The sequence below is a fragment of the Terrapene carolina genome, unplaced genomic scaffold (assembly GCF_002925995.2).
Source record: "Terrapene carolina triunguis isolate 2854851 unplaced genomic scaffold, T_m_triunguis-2.0 Scaffold88, whole genome shotgun sequence".
Classification (NCBI taxonomy): Eukaryota; Metazoa; Chordata; order Testudines; family Emydidae; genus Terrapene; species Terrapene triunguis.
Genome location: NW_020664439.1, coordinates 44,605,807 through 44,627,107, shown reverse-complemented (window position 1 = coordinate 44,627,107; position 21,301 = coordinate 44,605,807). Strand labels below are relative to the sequence as shown.

At 50.1% G+C, this 21,301-nt stretch overlaps 1 protein-coding gene across 3 annotated transcripts; it reads right to left on the bottom strand.

The window, feature by feature from the left end:
• Positions 1 to 395: 395 nt before the first annotated feature.
• On the bottom strand, positions 396 to 20,427 carry EIF4E2 (eukaryotic translation initiation factor 4E family member 2). 3 transcript variants are annotated; one of them, XM_024217361.2, is made up of 8 exons: positions 20,363 to 20,427; positions 18,630 to 18,744; positions 17,751 to 17,885; positions 15,035 to 15,139; positions 12,709 to 12,861; positions 12,398 to 12,534; positions 3,638 to 3,716; positions 396 to 873 (listed from the first exon to the last, which is right to left on the bottom strand). In XM_024217361.2, exons 1-7 carry the CDS (start codon positions 20,380 to 20,382, stop codon positions 3,671 to 3,673), a joined length of 711 nt encoding a protein of 236 aa, XP_024073129.1. In that variant the 5' UTR covers positions 20,383 to 20,427; the 3' UTR covers positions 396 to 873; positions 3,638 to 3,670. The 3 variants fall into 3 exon arrangements, with proteins under 3 accessions (XP_024073129.1, XP_024073130.1, XP_024073131.1); XM_024217362.2 differs by lacking the exon at positions 3,638 to 3,716; XM_024217363.2 differs by lacking the exon at positions 15,035 to 15,139.
• Positions 20,428 to 21,301: the final 874 nt, after the last annotated feature.

Genomic DNA, 21,301 nt, shown 5'->3' with positions numbered 1-21,301 from the left:
AGGGACAGCTCGTTGACATGTCTGATGGTGGCACAGGCAGGAGCACTTGTAAGAGCCCGACTAGGTGGCAGGAACCTAGACCCACCCCAGGCATTTGTATAATTCACCAATCTAGGGCACCGAGCCTGTGTTTTTATAGGTGAACGCCTCAGGCTGAAGTCATCCCTGCCGTGACTGCAATGAATACTGTGGGGTTACGGCAGGGCTGCACTCCACGCCTCCTCGAGAGGAGCAGATCGCAAAGCGGGCCCTTTGTTGGGACAGTTCCTGGGTGATTGATGGGGAAGGGGAAGGAGGCAGGCTGGCCGCCTCTCTGGGGTGAAAGGGCAGAGGAGGAGATGCCAAGCTAGACAGTCGCCATCCCAGCGATTCTTAAACAAACCAAACCAGAGAGATTGAAAGAAACAGAGACCCAATAATTTATTGGCAGAGCTGAAAGGGGGCATTTGCAAACCAATGGGTCATCTCTCCTGGCCGCAGAGATTCATTAATACTGGTACCCCTCAGCACAAGAGCATGGGACTCACAATATCCTCGGCACAGGGTATGGAAAGAGGAAAGAAAGTGCTGAAGGAGGCACTGGGAGGGCACCCTGCTAACTGAAAAGTCGGCCTCCCGCCCTGCCATTGAAAAAAAGAGTTTTGTGTGACAAGGTCAGCCTCTTATTAGTCACCGACGCAGAAGGGCTTTGAATGAAATCCTTCCTCCGGGGTTGAGTGCAAAAGGGTGGTGCGATCACTCCAGCCTGCGCGGCCCTCCAGAAATGGCAGGGCACGGATGGAGACCTCTCAGCGGGTTCACACCGAGAGAGGAATTTACCGTCAGCCTTGTTCTCACAATGTGATTTTGGTGTTTCGAAAGCTTGAATTATCCCTGGAAGAGAGGGGGAGAGAATGAAAGGTTTAATACATCAGTAAATACATAGCCCCAGATACAGACACAGAGCCTGACTGGTCCCACCCCACTGAGGGCAACAAGCAACAACCCACCTGATTCAAGTTCACCTCCCAAATCCCCCTAGTTAACTGCTAAACATCCACACTCTACCCAAACAGCGTCTCTGCTTTATTCCAAGCTGCTACCGATCACTAGCGTACTTAGATGGAAAATGAGAAGATCCTGGTTTCATCCTTATCCGTTCGGAATTGCGAGTAACGGGTGTGTCTGACCTGGCACAACCTGCCTGGTAGATTTCAGGACTGGACTAAGTTGGCTCATTGAAGGGTCTCTTTCCCATACATCTATTCTGCTCTCAAACAAGGGACAAGTCATTTTGTTTAGCATCTGTGATCTTGGCTCTCCTGCCTTTAGCCCCTCACCCAGGGGTCTCTTTGTAAAGGGACTGGCAAGAAGGTTAGGCACCAAACGTGCCCTACCGTAAAAATCCCGTAAGTTCTCAGAGTTCAAACACAGAGGGGCCGATCCCGCAGCCCTTACTTGTGGGACTAGTATCACTCCCGTTGCTGCTGCTGCAGGATCAGCCCCTTGTCTGTCTATGCCCGGGGCACACGACCTGGTCATTGATAACGTGAATTGTTTTGTTAGCCTTCCAGCAGCGGCAACACAGGAGACTACTAGAGCGGGGCTGACAGTGATGGACATCACAATTTCAGGTTTCTAGAGGGTCTTTTCAGACAGGAGTGAAGTTCGATGGAAGGGAGGGACCCCTGTTGAGAAGGCAGGCTCTGTGACTGCATGGCAACGGGCAGAGTTCACACAACAGTAGCAGGGCACAGGGGCATTGAGAACAGACCTTTGGGGCACCCGAAACAAGCGGCACCAAAGCAGTGCTCTGAGACACCCTAGCATGCATCGCAGCAGGCCAGCAGAGCTCCCAGGAAGCCCGGGTGGGGAATGCGGGCAGCCCAAAGGTGTGGAGGTATACTGTAGAACTGTGAAATGTTTCTTCAACCTCTGAGCTGCTAAGGAGCCATGTGGTGGCTGTGACATGATGCATGCTGGGATAGCCCAGTAGGGCAGGCAGGTGTGGCTATGGGCAACCCGAAAGTAGTGAATGGAAAGGTGATTGCATGCTGAATGCCTCCTGCTATTTGGGGCATTAAGTACGTTTCCCTGCTATTACTTAGAGACATGCTTGGAGGTCACCGCCAGAGAAAGAGTGGCAACCATTCTACTCCTGAGCGCAGTAATGGCAGAATCGGGCTGCGTGGCCATTTGGGAACGCGGCTCTAAACTCTTCTCAAATCCAGAGTTAATTTACCACTGCGCAATTTCCCAGGCTGCACCGTAGCCCATGGCAAAGCATCTACCTCGAAAGCAGATTTCGGTGGGACTCTTCTCGCTGGGTTAGTTCTTGCTCGGTGGGGGTTTTGGTGGAGTATTGCCATTCCACTTTCTTTCCTCATCCCCCAGTACTATATGGTCCGTATCGTGTTTCTCTGTGGACTGCGCTAGCTTTGTTCTTGCCACTACTCTCCTCTGGCCAAGGTAGGCAACTCAATGCAATTAAGAAAGTTAAATCAACATTCCCCACATAGTCAAATGCACTTGGCACATTTACTGTCTTCTAAAGCTGGTACTTCGCAACCTGTGCTGGCAGCTTTTTATTCTGGAAGGTTGTTTGAATGTCTTCTAATAATAAAACGTTACTAAGTGCTTATGTAGCACTTCACAAGCAGCATCTCATTAACCCTCCCCAACAGTCAATCCTGCGAGGTAGGTAAGAAAGAGCGCTCTTCATTTTTGCCCAAGGCCACACAGTTTATCCCAGCAATGTTTGTCCAAGGCCACAGAGCGAGATGGTGGCAGCATCGGGATTACCAACGAACTCTGGAAGCCAGTCGGAGTTGCAGCTGTCACATACGCGGCTTTGTGGGATTTAGGAGCTTGCAACGCATCCCCTTTGGGCACGTTAGCGTGCACCCATTGGGATACGCTGCAAAATCCAGCTTGTCTACAGCATCATGAGAACAGAAGACGCCTCTAGTCACTAGGCAGCACTCTGCCCCTTAACAGTAAGGCACCTGCAATCCCGTAAGTGGACCAGGGTGTGAAAATGATCTTGGCCATAAGATGGACACCTGTACCTAGCTATTTTCTCTACACAAGGTTGCCATTAACAGAGGGGCTGTGGGCACTCTCATCTTGTTAGCCACAGCGTGTACTATTTTAAAATATAGTACCTACTGCACATCCTTCATTGGCGAGCCTTTATTGACAGTCTAGCTATTCTGCCCAGGCCCTCCGTCAAGAGCAAGGACTTGCCTGCCAAGCTGGAGACGCCGTTATCAATGTGCATTACATGTACGCTCTTAGTTTCTGACTACAACTCCACTTACTAACAGCCAATTCTAGACAATACAAACAAGCCGAAGCCATACCTCTCAGCCTACTCGGCACCGGGACACAGCTGCCTTGCAAACAGGGGATGCATTAGCGAAATGGCTGACAGCATCCCGGCTGCAAACACCAAGTGAGCAGCTTTTCCTAGGGTGAGATTATTAGTGCCTTTTGATTCAGAGGGTAGTTTGGACTTTAGCAAGTCAGCCAATAGCGATGGGACTGACTCCGGGCCATGAGGTATTCAGGTCCGCTGTGGAGCGTTGTCCCCACGTGAAGGTGGGCGCGGCTGAGAGGTATGCCATAAAGTCATGTAAGAAGAAAGATGAGGCCCTACCCTGGGTGTGACAGAGAGAGGGGGAGCGTTCGATCAGCGACCACTGCTGTTCACCAGGCCATGAAACTCCTCCCAGGCCCTGGTAAGCCAGAGGGGGGGAAAAAAAACAAACAGCACTTCAGATCAAAGGGTTCTTAACTTTTAACAAGCGCAGAGACATTCAGTGGCGTTTGAAAGGCCATTCTGAGAGCAAGGCAATGTTCTCACCAGGGCCTAGAGGACAGACGCATCCTTAAAACACAGCCAGACATCTGACAGCATGAGGTAGCTTTAAAGTTCTGCACAGACATGAAGCTTTCTGATTGGCTGCCGGTGACATCATAGCACGTTAATACCCACCAGATACAAGGTGGGACCCTCGACCTGTTTTTAAACTAGAATTGCCATTTCCTATTCCTCATAAAATAACCCAGGGTTGTGTATTTCTGGAGGATCATCATGTTCCTTGACTGGTTAAATTCACCCAGTCTGTGGCCTTTCTCCAACACATACCAGGGCTTGCTGTAACCCCCCAGAAATACAATGCTTTTCATGCCGTACGGCTTAGTTATGAGACCATTCTCTGACCAGGCTGCAGATTCCTATTGTTATTAGAGAGAGCGCCTCATTTCCTATCATAAGCCTGCACTGTTAACGACACCCACGCTAAAAGACGACAGCTATTTGCAATGAAAATGTTTTCAGATAAGTTACAGGCAGAGGCTTCTCGTTCCATTCCCTGGCGGAGAATCTGTTATGGACAAAGTTAGCAGACTGAAAAATGACTGTCTGTCTTACAGAGACAGCGTACTGAAGGGTCTCCCAGGGAAAAGATACTGAGGTGAACATGAGCGTAACTATTATCCGAGATCAGACACATCAAGAAGCTCTGTTTCTCCGTGCCCCCGAATACTGAGCTTATTGCCTCCTACAATACCTGCCATTTCACTCAATGCATGGGGGCATAGGGAGATTAGAGACAACCCGTTTCAGTTGTACAATCCGATTCCGTTCCAGGATTCTGCCTCTAGTGCTAATTTTCAGACCAAAAGCCACACATTTACCAGCAACCTAAGAGTTCCCTTATTCTGCAGTGGATTTATGACAGTTCAATCCTTCCTCCCCGACAAGAGAACAGATAACACAGAGTGTTATCACCGGACCCTGGGAGTCTCCCAATGCATTTATATGATCTGTGCCTAAAAGACAGGCTGTAAGCTCCTGGGGGCATTAACAGTGTCGTCTAGTGCTAGCACCCATCAGCTCTTCAGCAATAAAATCTTTAGGCTGCATTTTCAACTGCTCTTGCCTGGTGAAAGCACTGCCCAAAGCCCTGGCCAGGGCGTACCAGCAAGGGTTCATCCCAGATATTTTTCTGGCTGTGTTTGATAGCTGCATACCCTGCCATGAGATTTTTCCCCCCCATTTCTAGTCAGTTTCTCTTGGGGAACTGGCCCAATACAAGCAATTTTCTCCAACACACCTTACCTCTTGGAGTTTGTGACATTGATCGCTCCTAAAAAAAAGCATTCCCCCTTTCTGAAAGTGGATCCCTCCTCTGACAACAACCGCAGCAGTGGTGAAAGGTCAACAGTCCTTGAGGCTAAGGTCCTCGCATGGCTGGAGTAGCAAGATCCCCCCATCAATGAACCTCAGGCCTGGCACGCAGTGACCACACTTCTGGGAAAAAGGGGAACTCAGCCTCCGTGGCCCATTCAGCCGGTGCCCTCTTTGGAGGCTGCTGAGGGTGTCCTTTCCGGTATGTCTACACTGCGGTAACAAACCCTCAGCACCAGGTCAGCTAGCTCGGCTGTGGGCCTAAAAACAGCAGTGCAGGCGTTTGGGCCCAGGCTGGAGCCTGGGTACTGGGACCCTCCCCCCTCAAGGGGTCTCAGAGCCCGGGCTCCAGCCCAAGCATCTACACTGCAATTTGATAGCCCCGCAGTCTGAGCCCTGCGAACCTAGATCCGCTGACCTGGGCCAGCCCCGGGTTTTTCATTGCAGTGTGGACATGCCCTTAGTTCTAGTTGTGACAGGAGTTAATGAAGGAGGCTGTTGTCTAGAGCTGACTTGATTTCTAGCTGTTCTCTTCTCCCCTCACCATTGTCTCCGAGAACTCTCTTTGTTCGGATGGGTGGGTGAGTGACTGGCATGGTTCCCTGGGATGACACTACTGGAGAGAAAGACACCACTGCCTGATGTTACATGAGCACAACTGGAGTCTGACCTTTGATCCGAAGCCTCACAAACAAAGGCAATGCGAGGGTCAGCGCTGCCGAACGTATCGCAGCAGACAGCGGCGTCTGGATAGGGCAGCACATTAACCATTTCTGCTGACACCTGGTGGGGAGGGTGGGGGGGTGCAGGTGCTACTTTCAGTCCAAAACCAAAAGCTCCATTTGGACAGGCATGGCAGCTGCTGCTCAGGGGGCCCCTGTGCTAAGGGATCATCGCAGGGAAGACAGCAGCATGAAAAGAGACATGTAAGTTACAACAGAGGGAAAAAGCCTACTCCCCGCCCCTGAGGGGGCCGCATGCCGTGGATGGGCCCCTCCCAAGAATCTCCTCGGCCCCTGAAATCTTCCCTCCTCACGTACGCCCAGGGAGCACCTTCCTTCAGGACTATGCGGCCTGGGGAGCTTTCAGAGATGGGACCACTGAGAACACTGCCGGGGCGGAGCGTGGCCCCAGGATCGGCAGAACCCACAAATGTTCATCTGAATTAGAGCGTAGTTATCAAAAAGGTGACAAAAATGGGCCCTTCTGACACAGCATATTGGCTTCGTGGGCGCTCCCCGGCTCCGCTCCTCCATCTGAAAGCTGCCCACAACCCCCGTCTACCCGTCAGCCTTCCTTCGCACCTCCCAGCCCGGATATTTCCACCCCACAAGCCTCTCTCCCGACTGCCCCCGTCTCCTGCCATCACTCCAATGTGCTTGGGGACACGTTCCTTACCCCGGTGAACCTAGCGCCCGCCGTCCCCTTCAAATCAGCAAATTCTAAGATACCTTGACAACAGCATCCACGCCGCACTGTTACCTCCCGAGTCCTGCTCACAGCTTTACGGTGAAGCTCTTCAGGCTAAGGATTTGAAGTGATAAAACGCCACGCCTCTTATAGCGCTGTTAGCATTAAAGAGATCTGCTGTCTTTACTGATCAACCCACCTCTCTAGTTTTGTTCGCCCCGACACTCCCCTGCAGCCGGGGCAGAGGGAGCTGCCATCTAGTTTGTGTTGTGCATCGTCAAGGTTGCCCGTTGAATTCTGCCTGCAGAATCTTTATGGCCTACGGCAGGGCCAGAGGCAGACAGTGCCACGGTGTCGGGATATTTTTATTTATAGGCATTTTTATGCCCCTCACCATGGTATCCGAGCAGCACACAAACATTGAATGAATTTATCCTTAACAGTTGGGATTACCACCATTTTACAGGTGGCGAAATGGAAGCACTTGAAATTAAGTGACATGCTCAAGGTCACCCAGGAAGTTTGTAGCAGAGCTGGGGACAGACCCCACATCTTCTAAGAAGGATTCTTGCTCTTGTAAACTAGTCAGACCAGAATTTGATTTTTCAGATCTCAGGTGACATTTGCAGCCCTGGCAACCAGGGACGAAGCAAACTTTTGAAATGAACGCGTTTGAGCTGGGTTCACTGAGAAGAAATATGGAATAGCTCCATTTTAGTCACTTTTCTGAAGACAACGACAACCCACTAAAAGAAGGGAACCTTTCGGAATTGCCGGCACCCCTGAAGTGCGCTGTGATGCTACAGAATTGACCCTAGAGGCATTACCGCCATTTCAAAACCCAACGTTAAGAAAGTGATCTTTAAACTTGCAGAATCTACTGGCTGGAATTGGAGGATGGAGGGATAACTGCACTGAGCCATTGCTGCAGACTCAAGAGAAGAGGAAGCAATCTTCAGACCTGGACCGTCGCTGCTCTCCACTGTTCTATTCCTAGGCCCGATGGACTAAGCACAGAGCAATGCATACATTGGACACGTGAGCAGACTAAGGCATGTGTCAGTCAAGTGAGGATTTCTATGGGTTCCCTTCCACAGACCCTCCACAAAAGCATCTGCATAATGGTAGGGAACAGGGCTAGAAATTAGAGGCCCTGGGGGCAGGTCACATTGGGGGCAGGTCACATTCAGTGCAGTGTAAGGAGACAATCGTAGGAGTGGCTCCAGCGTTCAGCAATTTCATTTCCCAGCGTGTTCTCGAGAAATTGTGAGCAGATGGAAATGGGCATCCCAGTGGGTCAAATGAGCTGTAGAATTAGCTGTGCTCTGATGTGGCGGCAAAGGAGCCGCCCCCCACAAACACTAAGCCCACGGACTTGCTGTTTCACTTTCCCTTAGAATCAGTTACCATTAGGATATCCTGGCCAAACAGCGCTCAACTCTGTGGGGATTTCACTTTCCAGCAGTCTCCAGTGGATCCGAGATCTCGTTCCCTATGTGTGTGTCCTGGAGAGCTCTGCGTAACCGCTTAATTCATTTCCCTACACCGCAGAACCCTCCCTCTGTTCCCTTCTGCATCTGCTCATCGTCTAGCTAACCTCAGACCTTTTATTTTCTCCAAGTGTCTGCCGTGAAACAGACCTGATGCCAGCACTAATAAGATCAGCCATTCTTCCAATTTACTCTAGTAGTCCCATTATTTATCAGTGCTGACTCTGAAGGGAAGGGAGAGTTTTATACCCTGCTCAGCTCCCACTGCAGCAGCCGCCACCTACAAACAACAGGGGCTTTCTTTTCAGAAAAGCCGGCCTGCTTAAGCTCAGACAGGATACTCCAGAATCACTTTAACTAAACTATTTCCAGTCCAGCTGGCTCCGCAGAAGTCTGCCGTGCTGCCACTCAAGGAATATGTTCCTCTCTCTCGGGAAGCTGACTGCGTGGTGTCGGTGGGAGCAGCCACCCAAACACACAGCATGAGTTGGAAAGAAGGATGGGGTAGACACGGGGGAAAAACACATGGGTCCGTGAAGGAACCCCGCTAAAGCAACACACGAATGTCCCACAACTACTGCAGCCGGTTCTCCCCAAATGCACCACCGATCCCAACAAGCTCCAGGTTCACCCGCTACCAGTGGCAATATTTGCAGCGGTTTACAGTCCCTCCCTTGCAAAATGGCACAGCCTCCATTCCAACAAGGTAATGGGAAGGGTGCAACGTTCATAGTAAGGAAGTGCCAAGCGAAGGGCACCACTGTCAATAATCCGCTTTTCTTCCCAGGCTGTGCCAGGCACAGGGTTAACGGGCTGCGGACCACACCTCCCTGGGTGGTGTAAAACACCTGGGGTGACCGAAGCAGTTATGGTTGCAGAGGTATAACGGAATTTCCCTAGACTCTCCCAGCATTAGAAGTGGGGTTTTGAAGAACAATAGCTAAAAGGAAAAGCTCTTGGGGAATAGTAAGAGACTTTCTCGCCAACCATTAAAACAAGACAGCGACTGCAATGCCACATGCATTTCGACAGAGACCAGCACTGACGTCTATGGTACTGCAGTTCCCTGGACGTATGCAATGCTGCAAGGGACTGGACTAGCTCTTCTAATGATACGGAAATGAATGGACCCTGCTGCTTGCTGGGATTTAGGACATTTGTCAAAATCATAAGCATGAGAATGAAAGGACACAGGAAAATGGCTCTGAAAGCTCCACTTATCTAGCTAAACACACGCCCAGAGCCCGGGAAGAATGGCGTGCAGAACAACCCCTCTGAATGACTGGGGTACAACAGATACTTTTCTAACCCAACTTGGCAGCATCGGCACTTTCAGCAGCAGAGGGGCTCATCCCCTCCGAGTGCCTGGAAGAACTGGCGTGTATAAAATAAGTTTAACGTGTACATTTAATGTCACACAAGTAATATGTAAATCCTGCACCACCAGACCAGAAACCGCAGCAAGGGACATGCTGGAGATTTCTAGAAATGTTCATTTGCAATGTGTCAAAAGCTAATAAAGGGCAATATCACACACACACACACACACACTTCCTTTATTTATTTTTGTGAGAAATGCCCATCTTCTCCCTAAGCCCACTCCCCCCCCGAGCTGAGATGCCAATCAAACTGTGCACGTGAGCCGAGCTCTGGTGGAGAGATGCAGTCCATAAAAATAGAACCATGAGAAACCACTTGGAAAGGAGGCCCTGACACTATCTCCAGCAGGGCAGGTCCATTAGGGCCTTTCATAAAACACAGCCACAGCGTGTGAGAATAGAGTGCTGGCTAGAAAGCCCCCCTAGAGTCATAAATCAGAAGGTACATGTGCAGCATAAGTGGAGTGTAGTCATGTATTTCGACAGGGCTTGACAGACAGGGAAGGTAACGAGGGTGAGATTTTCTGGAAGAGGACAGCAGGTTTGCAAGAGATTTTTTATTAGCAAAAGGACTCTGCTAATGCAAATCAGCTCAGCCAGATACAGTCCGACTGCAGCCAGCGCTGTGATACACTAACAGAGTTGTTAATCTGTCAAAGACTGCGCCCAACCCAGAGAGTTTACAACTGCAGTAATTAAACTGGTTGTTAGCAGCAACTGCACACTAATGCAAGCGGCATGAAAGCAAGACACAACAGGCCAGATTCTGCTCTCAGTCACACAGCTGTAACCAGAGTAACTTCAGTGACGAATAGTTTGGATTTACACCGGGGAAGTGAGATCAGAATCTGGCCAGTGAAAACACTACTATTAAAGGAAGAGCTGGCACCATGTTGGAAACACACTGCAGCAGACTTGAACTAGCTAACAGCAATCAGTTCTTGTTCTCCCTTGGATACATCAATGACTAGCCGAGCTCTGCTTCAAAGAGGCTGCAAGCACACTTCCTGCCTTCGTAACTGCACCGGAATGAGCAGGAGACAAGCCAATTTAGCCCCCTTTTAAGAATCATTCCCAGCTGTAATGTGAGCTAGTCAACATCATGCCCTGTTTAAGTGAATCTGTTCCTCAACCACCTGTTATTCCCAGACACTGGCATCCTGGATTGTATGTCAGCAGAACAAATGCAAGGGAGGATATCCAGAGAGAAGGGGCCATGAGCAAAGGGGCGGAGCCCAGCAGCCTAAGGGCAATGCAATGCATTCCCATTTCCGAGGGCAGCAAAGGGTAGGACTGCTAAGGAAGGAGCACATTCAGTCTCCGGGGAAAGGCCAGGACGACTAGACCGGAAGCACCCCTTGGTAAACCCCCTCTCCCTCACCAAGGCAGCCAAGCTGCTTCCAGCCACACTAGCCGGAATGCTGGCTCAGAGCAGGGGCTTTCGGTACAGAGCCATGGAGGAAGGGAGGGAGAAGAGGAGCGAAAGCGACTGAGGAATTTCTACAGTCCCCTCACCCACACAGAGCCCCGCAACCTTAGCTTGAAGGCTATGCCGTCTCTGAACAAAGGTCAGACACAACACAGCCAAATGCGGGTCTGCAGGAGCCCTCTGAGATCTCGTCATGAAACAGGCATGACAGAAATGTTGCTCTCCATGTGCAGGAGAAGTTGTGCTTCACAGCGAGGTGGCTCACAGAGCCCAATAAAAGATTCAGTCAATAAAACAAGTCAGATCTTTTAGATACAGAATAGGGTCAGGAACAGATTTAGGTTAACAAGAAAAATCTCTCCCCTCCCCACCCCCACCCCCTCTCCCCCACATACACCAGTAGTCACCCAAGAAAGAGGTTCTCTGGCAAAGAAACGTTCTGACAAAACATTTGGCATTAATACAAAAAATATGTAATTTGACTAGCTGACCCACAGTCTAATTATGCAGCAACTGTGGCTTCCATGATGTAGACGCTTGTCCCACTAAGAACTAGGCTGACCTCACCAGTCATTGTGACCACTGCTCCATGGTCTTTAAATTGGACAGATGGCTTGCCAAGACCTGGGAAGTTTTAGACATGAAAACAGGGTTAGACTAGGGGGGAAAAAATCACAAATACTTGGGCCCTTGGTCACAAGCTGGACTAGGAAGCCCTCTACTCCACTGAATTTTTCTCTTTATTAAATTTCTTTGTGCGTATGTAAACTCTGAAACGTTCTTAGTCTAACCCATGCGACCTAATTAATGTCTAGTTTATAATAAACTTCAGTGAAAAGGGTTTAATGTTATTTACTTATGACTAGTATCCAAACATGCAGCAACTCTGACACGTTGAGAAATAGAAGTCACGCCGAATGGCCTAGCATGGCAAATTATAATGAGTTCGGTTAAAATACAACTGTCCTCTCTACAGACCATGTTAAAAAGTCTCGGTTCCCAAGAGTTGGGACGATTTACTATAAAGATTTAGTATGATTAGAAATCAGTCGTACAGCACTGTAAATTTACATAGTGCTTTCCCAAGAACATTTATTAACTTAATGATTCTATAAATTCCAGTTAGCTTTGGTATTTTAGTCTCCAGAATTCCTACTCATTCAAAGGATCTGTTCCCCACCGCAATCTTGTTTCTTAATCGAAAAAGCCCCTTCCTATGATGGGTAGCTCATTCCCAGATGAGGACGAGTCACTAAGAAAGAGACCAGGAGTGCAGGCTACAGGCAAACCGAGGGATTTACTATTAAGTTCATACATCCCCAACAACAGTATGGCAGTGACAGACTTTTGGCTTTTAGAGGCCACTAATGCGACAGCTGTTTACAGTATGGTTAGCAGATAACAGCCCCAAAGCATTAGTGCGTGTGACCACTTTTCTCTGCACCTGGGTCCTACAGAAAACTGCTCCAACACACATGCAACAGGCAGCACTCCCTCCCCCTGCCCCTGTACGTACTTGATGCTGTCAGTGTGCGTTTTGTATTCCATGATGGTGTTCGGAGGTAGGTTAAGCACTCGGCGTAACGTGTCACGTATCCGAGCTGTTGTGGCCTGGTCGCTAGCGGTCTTGTTCCATATGGAGATAATATCCTCCTGCAGAATAACAACGAGGGGGGGTAAACAGATGGAAGTTTGTGTGCTCCAGCCAGAACACATGCTTGACAGTCCGCAGGGCAGTTTACATCGAACTGGACAAAGATGACCACCCCGCAGATTCCACCCCCCAAGTCAGCACACATGCCCAACGTAGTCCGCATGGCAGCTTACCTGGAATCGGACAGAGACAACTGCCCCACAGATTTCTTCCCCCACCATAAACTGTTCTCCCAACATCGCCAGAATGAGATTCTCCCAGCAGCGGGATGCTAAGCCCTTGCGCAGACGGATAATCCACTTGCCACCATTTTTGTTGGCATCGTCCTGGGAAGAAGGGTGAGACATGGATTCATTTTCTCCCAGCTATTTTGCTTCTAAAACAACAAGCTCACAAATGAGCAAATATCAATCACATGGGACCAAGAGGGACAGAATGAAGGAATGTTCAAGCTCAAGCACTGTCATGTTTAGTGACGAAGGAGGCATGGCAAGGGTATTCTGAATGCCAGGCAACATTTGAGACAATGATTCTCCCCAGAGATTCTGCAGATCTTCCCTCTATTCACTGTGTACGTGGGCTCTGGTTGACTCTAAAATGAGGACAAATTGATACATCATATCATGATCCAGTGGTCTGCACATGGAACTAGGGGATAGGAACTCCTGACTTCTACTTCCATCTCTAACACTGATTCCCCCGCTAGAATTAGGCAAGTCACCCCCAATCTGTGATTCAGCTTTCCCAGCTGTAAAATGGGGATAATACCTAATTACATCACAGGGATGTTAAAGGAACTTATGTTTGTAAAGTGCTACTTAAAGGCAGAGGAAGAACGACAGAGAATAGGTTATTTCTGCAAGTTACCAGAGAGAACTGTTAAAAATACAGGCTCCCTCACTCAGACTATCCAGTACTGGAGTGAGTCACAGTAAGATGGGAGATGTTACAATCCTAGTCCTGATAACTGTTGGTGCTATCACAGATACAGGCTGAAAATTTCAGTGCAGAAGGTGGCAAGAACAGCTACATGTAAGGAGGACAAACAAAATCAGCATAAACCCCAGGAATGTGGCAAATTATCGACAGGAGGCAAATTGCCTTCGGAGCAAACGTTCAGGACTGGGAGAACAGAACATCCCCTTCAGAAATGAGCTGTCTGGGATTCAGAATTTAGGAGGTTTTCAGGGCCAGCACGAACAGTGGTTGGAGTGGAGGGATTGGGCCTTGTAGTTGAAGGTTAGAGTCAGTTTTCTTTCAGGTTGAGTGCACCTCAGTTCAGTGAGCTGTTTAATTTCCCTTTGTCAGCTGAGCAGCTGGATCTCCCAGCACAGCAAATAACCACGAACATTACCATTGAGGCTTCGAATAGCCGGGTTGATGGCAGGGTAGGGTCAGGTAATGGATTAGCATCGCACGGAGGCGGGGCAGGGAGTGGCATTTGATACATGACCATACAAGGACGGTGGATTAGGATTAATTTAGAAAGGAGAAAAAGCACAAGGAAACTACTGGAGGAGAGAAGGGTCGTAGTGAGCTCCAAGTTACTCCCCTCTCAATACACGAACCAAGTGGGTACCCGAAATTAAAAGAACCATTTTAAGATGGATCAGAAGAGATGCTTTTTAAAAGTTTAAATACTGACACATGGAACCTTCTGCTGCAGCATCTTACCAAAGCATCTAGGTTACGGAGAGTCCAAAAAGGACAAATATTTATATTAGAATAGTATTTGTAGCAACACGGGCTATAAATCCCCATGCTTCAGGGCGTATACTAATTGCCAACTGGGGTCAGAAATCATTTCTTCAAGGCAGAGTAGCGCAGTGAGTTTCTTCATAGCAAGGCATAAAATTCTCAGACTGCAATTGGTACTGGTCATTGTTAGGGACAGGTGGGAAATTGGTCTGGTGTGGCAATTTCCATGCAGATCTACTGTCTGACTACTACACAGAAACAAGCTGAACTCCAAGAGAAAGAAGACGACAGGAAATCAGATCCAAGCCTCCTAACCCACCCCCCGATTCTTTATCACGATTCTGTTTATTCTCAGTGCCTGAGCTTTCACACACTTACACACAAGGAGAGAAGTTGGTCTCCTACGTTCAGGCTGCAGAACAAGGTGCATTTGTCACAAAAACAGCACACAGTAACTTAGCCAAGTTCCCTTGGGCCACAGCTTCTGGAGTCTCTCTGGAATCTGCCATCTTGGATTGGAGACAGCTGATCACCAGAGGCAATTTTTCTTAGTCTCAGGGAGAGCACCACCTCTCATTGCTCCTGAATGCCCCTCCTCTGCAGACAGGGCAAGTGCCTCATTAGTTGTGTCAGTAGCTGCTATGTGAGAGGAGACAGGGCTCTGCAGGAGGACAAACGTAACTGCAGCCGGAATGTCAGCCTGGCTTGACATTTAATGCTAGGAGACCAATCACTGCAGAAAACGCTCTGCCAGAAAAGACCCGCTAACAATCCAAGGCAGACACCCGAGTGCCAACTCACCTCCCACATGGGTTTGATTCCCTCTTTGAAGAGATGGAAGTCGCTATGGCCTGTCAGGTCCCCAGGACGTACCATGTGACTGTAAAACCTCCAGAACTGCTCCACCTGTAACGCCACATGCACCAGGCAGTCAGAGACAAGTCATCCAACACTTTACAAGGGGGCTTCACAATGTCAGGACCCAGGCCTTCGGGAGCAGATGTACAACCTTCACGTCTGGCTTGAGTCTCTCTCCCTCCAGCGAGGCAGCTCTGTGCTGCTTCCCTGTCAGACTGCACATGAGGACAGTAGCCTTCAGGACATTCAGAAACAGAGCGGTGGCATTGACAGGGCTTGTGCAGGTGTTTCTGGGAGTGGTTACGGCTGTGTGACTGGCACACAGTCCAATGATTAGCGTCTGGCCTGTGGTGAGCGTAGATCAGCACTTACACCAAATAATTCAGGAAAGTGTCTGTGTAATGAAAACCCGAAGAGGATGAAGGCCCCCTCTGGAGGACAACGACAAGAGATACACAAGTCCCACCCAAGCACCTCAATTTGCAGCCAGTGGTGAAAAGCATCACAGCACCGGGGTAAGCTACTGATCATTGTCTCCACGCTACACAGAGCCTCATTAGCACTTCATACCCTTCCTCTCTACAACAGTGGGAACTCGTGGAATTACTCCCCACAGGAGCCCTCAACCAAGGAATGGTTTGGGTTTTACCATAGGTGTTTGCAGGACAATACACACATTCTGGTGCTGGTGTGGGATCTTAAACCACCTTCTAAAGTGCGTATTCATACGGCTGCCTAGTCACCTCTAAGATTAACCATCACTGTACATTTTAACCCCTTTGAGCACTGGTTTCTGCTGCAGCACTCTCTGAATTGACTTTCAGTGTCCCAAGCAGCAGTGAATTAGGGTTCTTTTTTATTAAATGCGTAAAGTTTTTCATGACACTTATAACTTTCCTAAATGCCTTATTCTGGTCCTTTGAGCTGTTTTGGATGACAGAGGGTTTTCTCCTTAAATAAAGCACGTAGGACCAGATTCTGCAACCAGTGGATTCAATAGTAAAGCTTCCCAACTTGGCTCAATGGCGCAGGATAAGGCCCAGCTAGAAGATAAGGATGGATTTGTTTTCATACAAAAAGCCATCATTTGCATTTTAAAGGATTCTGTCCAATAATGAGCTAATTAAAAGTTCTGGTAGGGCTGCCAAAAGAGTTGAAGAAGAGCAATGCCACAAATACTAGGAGGAAACCTGATAGTATGGCCACCAATTTAAGCCCAGGAATTATACTCAAAACTTCTGTACTTATCTTTCAGGGGGGAAAAATCCCTTTCAAGAGCTGAACTCATTGTGGTTCCAAGAAATGAGGGGGAAAAAAATCTTGTTGAATATAGTCTGTCATTAAAATACAGTGCGTAGACATTAGATTCCCCAAACTGTATGATATGCCCTCTAGTGGCAAATTTTGTATTTGCAAATGCCTAGTGATTGTAAGCCAAAACTACACGAGGCTTGCGCTCAAAAGGATGCTTTCCCCTAAACCTATTCTCCCTCCCCCTTGAAACTTAGCATCAGAAAACTGTTACCCGCCTGTCAACAAATCTTTTTCTTAAGCGAATATCGCCTATCTCACATGAAAGTGGGGCATTTCCAGTCTACAATGGTGAATCAATAAGTTTCTCCTTGCTCTTTATTGTAGCTAAAGCAAAAGATTCACAGGTTCTTAGTTCCTTTAATAAAAAAAAAATTCAGTGTGGGGGGAAAGTGTTTTGTTTTTTTAAACTAAAGTGGTTTGACAGCTACCGCCAATCTCACCACATGCAAAAAGAGTCATGCTGGTTCCTCACTATTTGGACCTGTTTCCTTTCTCCACAGCTGGGAGAGCAGATAAGCAAATTGCACTTGTTGAAGTAAGAGAAACTGATGAGTCTCAGGGGTCAACCCATGACCAACCTTCTCCCCATTCCTGCCCCCATGTGTGTGGAATGATGAGAGCCAGATGTCTGGACAGGCACATGTGACACCTCAGTGCATTAAACATGTATAGACTAATAGACTGTTATTTCAATAACCCGCCTCCAAAGCTGTGTGACAGGGATAGGATATTTTAACATTTCAAATGGTCCAGTAGAGAGTTCAGAAGTGGACAGGATTAACACACTGAAAGGGACCCTGGGAAAATTCATGGAGCAACAAGTTTACTTATCTTGTTCCCTCTGCGGTCCTGATCATCCTGAAGAGTGTTTCTGAAACTATTCACAAGTGAAGACAGTGGCTAGGTCTGAATTTAAGGTGACTTGCCTGGATGGTAACATTGCCAAATCTTGCAGAAACAGAAATACAGTGTTTCTATATGTTTCCCACGTCTCTTGGCTTTATAATAGTATTTCAGAGGGCCAGTGCCATCAGCTTTGCTTTTCAGTCCTCAACTCCATAGAGACACAAGGAACCACCCCGCCAACAGATACAAGCCCATCAGCTATTTACATGCGGAAAACAGACAAATGTCTGCTCCAGTGCTGCCTCCTGGTCTCTTTTAGGGCTGTCGTCTGTTGTGAGTCAGACAGAATCTGAGCCTCAGATGAACCGCTCTCCTTTATGTCTGGTGGTAGGTATATTAAGATGGTACACGCATGCAGACACATAGCCACAGAGAAAAGCTACGCGGAGAAGCTGCATCGGGTTTAGTCAATAAAGTGGAACAATCGGAATGTACTCACTGAGGCGAAGGTGCCAATCTGTTTGATGTTCTGTTCATAGCTCTGCGAGCTGGTGGGTCTCCCCGGTGTTCGTCTGGAGTACCAGAAAGTATAATTATACTGCAGGGGGTGCTCGGCCGGCCCTGGGACAACAGCCTGGGGAACAGAGAAGCTCATTTATTCTCCCATATTTCTCTCAAGAGGAAATTGAACAAGCTACATTCACAGCATTAGCTGCCCACACGTTGCTGCCATCACAATGTAAGACGAACAGTTTAGCCTCATTTTCCTAGAAAAATCTCATCTCACTTTAATAGCTTGACACAGACCATTAGTTTGGCAGCAATTGACTATAATTCAAATAGGATATTAGAAATCCATAGCGCATTTGTTCCCCAAGCTGGTAGGACTGGGTGTGCTAAAGAGGCTGCAGCTCAGTGCCAGGAGGAACATCTCTCAATAGGAGCCCCTCCTGCCAATTTAGGAGCAACATTAAACTCTGCGTAAATTCCCTTTAGTCCTTGGCAGCAAAGAAATGCAGACTGCTTAAAAAGCACAAAGCTGATCTGGTAAAGTGATGGGAAGCTCCCCCCCACCCCAAGGCTTTCCGAAAATCTGTTTGGGGAAAGAGTCCAGCTTTGCTTTCCGTCGCCATACGGAGCACAATTTGCCAGGCAAAGATCTCTGGCTGCACTAGCAGAGAGGATATTCAAGCTTGGCTCATGTACCCACAACCCAACAGCTTACATGGCTCCCCATCACGGTGCTAACACAGCACTAAGCCAGGACAGTATTCCTAGATATACTCCTTACACTGGAACAGACTGACCGCGTGCACATACCAGTATTTCACACCCAATATTATCCCTTGATGATGGCAGTGGGGTGTTAAAAACTCACCTTCCTCTTGGTGCTACTCTGGGATTTGTCACGATCATTTTTTTCCTTCTCACCATCTTTCTGTGTGCTGTTCTCTTCGTTCTGGTCATGGTCCCCACTGTCATCATCTTTCAAACTGGCAAAGGCAAGGGAAAACAAATGAGCTTTGCATCTCATGGCTAAGGTGCCATCCTACAAAAATGAGACTTGTATTACTTGACCTCTCCCCTGAGACATAAACTGCTGGCACAACAGAGCCGATGCTGGAAGTCTACTGACAACAGATTCTTACAGGGAGAACCCCATGAGAAAGCTTATGTGCCCTACCCCTGTCACAGACCACTTGGCCAACAGGAACCCCAAGCTCAAGCACATTGACTGTTAAAAACCAGATTAACTTTTAGGACAACTCCAGGTTTTCTTCCTAGATTGAGATCTGTTTGAAAGATCATTAAATAGGGAACTATCATCAAAGATGTTTATAGCACACCCATCACTACGGGACCTATGCACCAACTAATACTGACAACCGTCAACTAGGGAAGGGGAAAGAGGCTGAGTCCCTAAGGGTACGTCTACACCAGAAGTGATACATGGCACAGCCGCAGCTACGGTGCTGTAGCACAGATACTTCAGCAACAGAAGAGGCTTTTCCAATTGCTGTAGTAAATCCACTCAAGAAGCAGTAGCAAGGTCAACAGAAGAATTCTCCTGTCAACCTAGCAATGTCTACACTGGAGGTCAGGTCGGCTTAACTACATCTCTCAGTGAGGTGAATTTTTCACACACACCCCCCGAGCATCACAGTGAGGTTGTCCTACGCTTTAGGTATAGACCAGGCCTAAGGAGAGTTAGTGAGTTGAACCCCCAGTGAGCATCTTGCACCAAACAGGTCTCCCAGTGCCATAGGAGCTGACTCTGTGGATGCTCTGGGGCTGGAGCACTCACAGGGAAAAAAATAGTGGGTGCTCAGAACCCAGCAGTGGTCCCACCGATCAGCTCCTCTCCCTTCCCTCCCCCCCCGTCTCCCGCCCACTGTTCAGCATCATTCAGGAGGCACTGGGGAGGGCAAAGCGAGGGTGGGTGTGGGACCTTGGGAGGAAAGGGCAGAACGGGGTGCGTGTGGGACCTTGGGGGGGGGAGGGCAGAACGGGGGGCGGGTGGGACCGGGGGGGGGGGAGGGGCAGAACGGGGTGCGTGTGGGACCTTGGGGGGGAAAGGTCACCCCGCGAGGAAATGACAAAGTCGGTGTCTGAGCTCCCTGCTCTCCGCTCACCGCGACAGGCCAGAGGTAATGCTGGGAAAGCAGGAGCGAGCCTCTGACCGGACATCACTGCCAGAGCCGGGGCACACGGCCCCCGTCGGGAGGTGGCTGCTGGCCCTGATCCCCGAGGGCGGTTACACCACCAGCCGCAGAGCCGCCAGACCCAGCCCTGCGGGGGGGGGGGGGGGCTGTGTCCCCGCGGGCCCCCGAGCCGCCTGCCCGCTCCCGGCCCGGCCAGACGGGGCTGTCGTGGCCCAGGGGCGGGCGGGAAGCGAGTGGGGCAAAGGGGAGGGAGCCGGGCCCGGCGCTGCCGCCGATCGAGTCCCCCTCCCTCACCCCGGCGCGTCCCGGTGACTCATCGCGACTCGCCGCTGCCCAGGCCGGGCCCAGGGCTCCCCGAGAGCGGGGCGGGGGGCTGCAGCGCCCGGCCCCGAGCCCGGGTCAGCTGGGCCCCGCCGGGGGGGGGGGGGGGGGGGGGCCCCCGCCCCCCGCGTCAAATTTGTTGTTCATCCTCGCTCGCCGCCTCCGCCCGTCTCTCCGGTGACTTCCGCTCCGCGCCAGTCACCCTTCCGCCACTTCCGGGAGCGGCGGAACTCCACCGCAGGGACGCAGGTTTCCGCCCGGCGCAATGAACGCGCGCGCCGTCCTCGCGAGACCAGGGCGGGCGCCACACCCAGGGGGCGGGGGTAGCCAGGCCTCCATCTTGAGTGTGGCGGAGGTCAGCAGGCGCGGCCGGGCCCATCCCCGGGTTTGAAGGGCTCCTGCCCCGCGGGGTTCCCCGGGCGTTGGGACGAGCCCCAGGCACAGGGGGTCACAGCGCTGATCCGCGCCCCCCCCGGGCCAGTACCTGCCTCGCGACCTCCTATGTCCATGGCCAGCACCCAACCCCCCGCCCCCACCTTGGGCCTCTGATCCCCCCGACCAGCACCTGCCCCCCACCCCCAGGGCCTGCCACACACCCCCGTGGCCAGCACCCAACCCCCCCTCCCCCCACACACACCTCATCACCCACCCGGCGCTTCGGGGCTGGGGGCACTCAGGCGGCCTGGGGCCACGGTGGGGGCGCTCTGGACTCCTGCTGGGGGCGAGCCTCCCCCAATGGCTGGTTCACGAGCTGCCCATGCTGTGGCCCCTCCTGAGACTGAGAGGTTGGGTCATTTATTCTAGCTGTGTACTTAGGCCCACTGTCCCAAGATGCAAATAGACCTGGTACCGGGCTGCAGTAACCCCTGGCCATTGAACTGGTGCAGCTGCACCTGGGTCAGACGCTGGGTTTGTAAATGAGGCTGGTCACTGTGATGATGTATGGAGCAAAAGGGGAAGTGATCCCAGAAAGAGAAGAAGCAGAAAAGAATCAGCCTTGGACCTGTTGCTTTTACTGAGGGAGAATTAGTCTCGCCTGCCTTGCTGTCTACCATCTTGATTTGCT

Bases quoted from the DNA above. Each gene is read 5' to 3' on its own strand.
- EIF4E2 (XM_024217361.2), bottom strand. From the start codon at position 20,382: ATGAACAACAAATTTGACGC. The intron at 15,140-17,750 runs GTGAGTACATTC...GTGGCGTTACAG, and splicing joins AGATTGGCACCTTCGCCTCA to GTGGAGCAGTTCTGGAGGTT. The intron at 12,862-15,034 runs GTGAGTTGGCAC...CCTTCTTCCCAG, and splicing joins GAATCAAACCCATGTGGGAG to GACGATGCCAACAAAAATGG.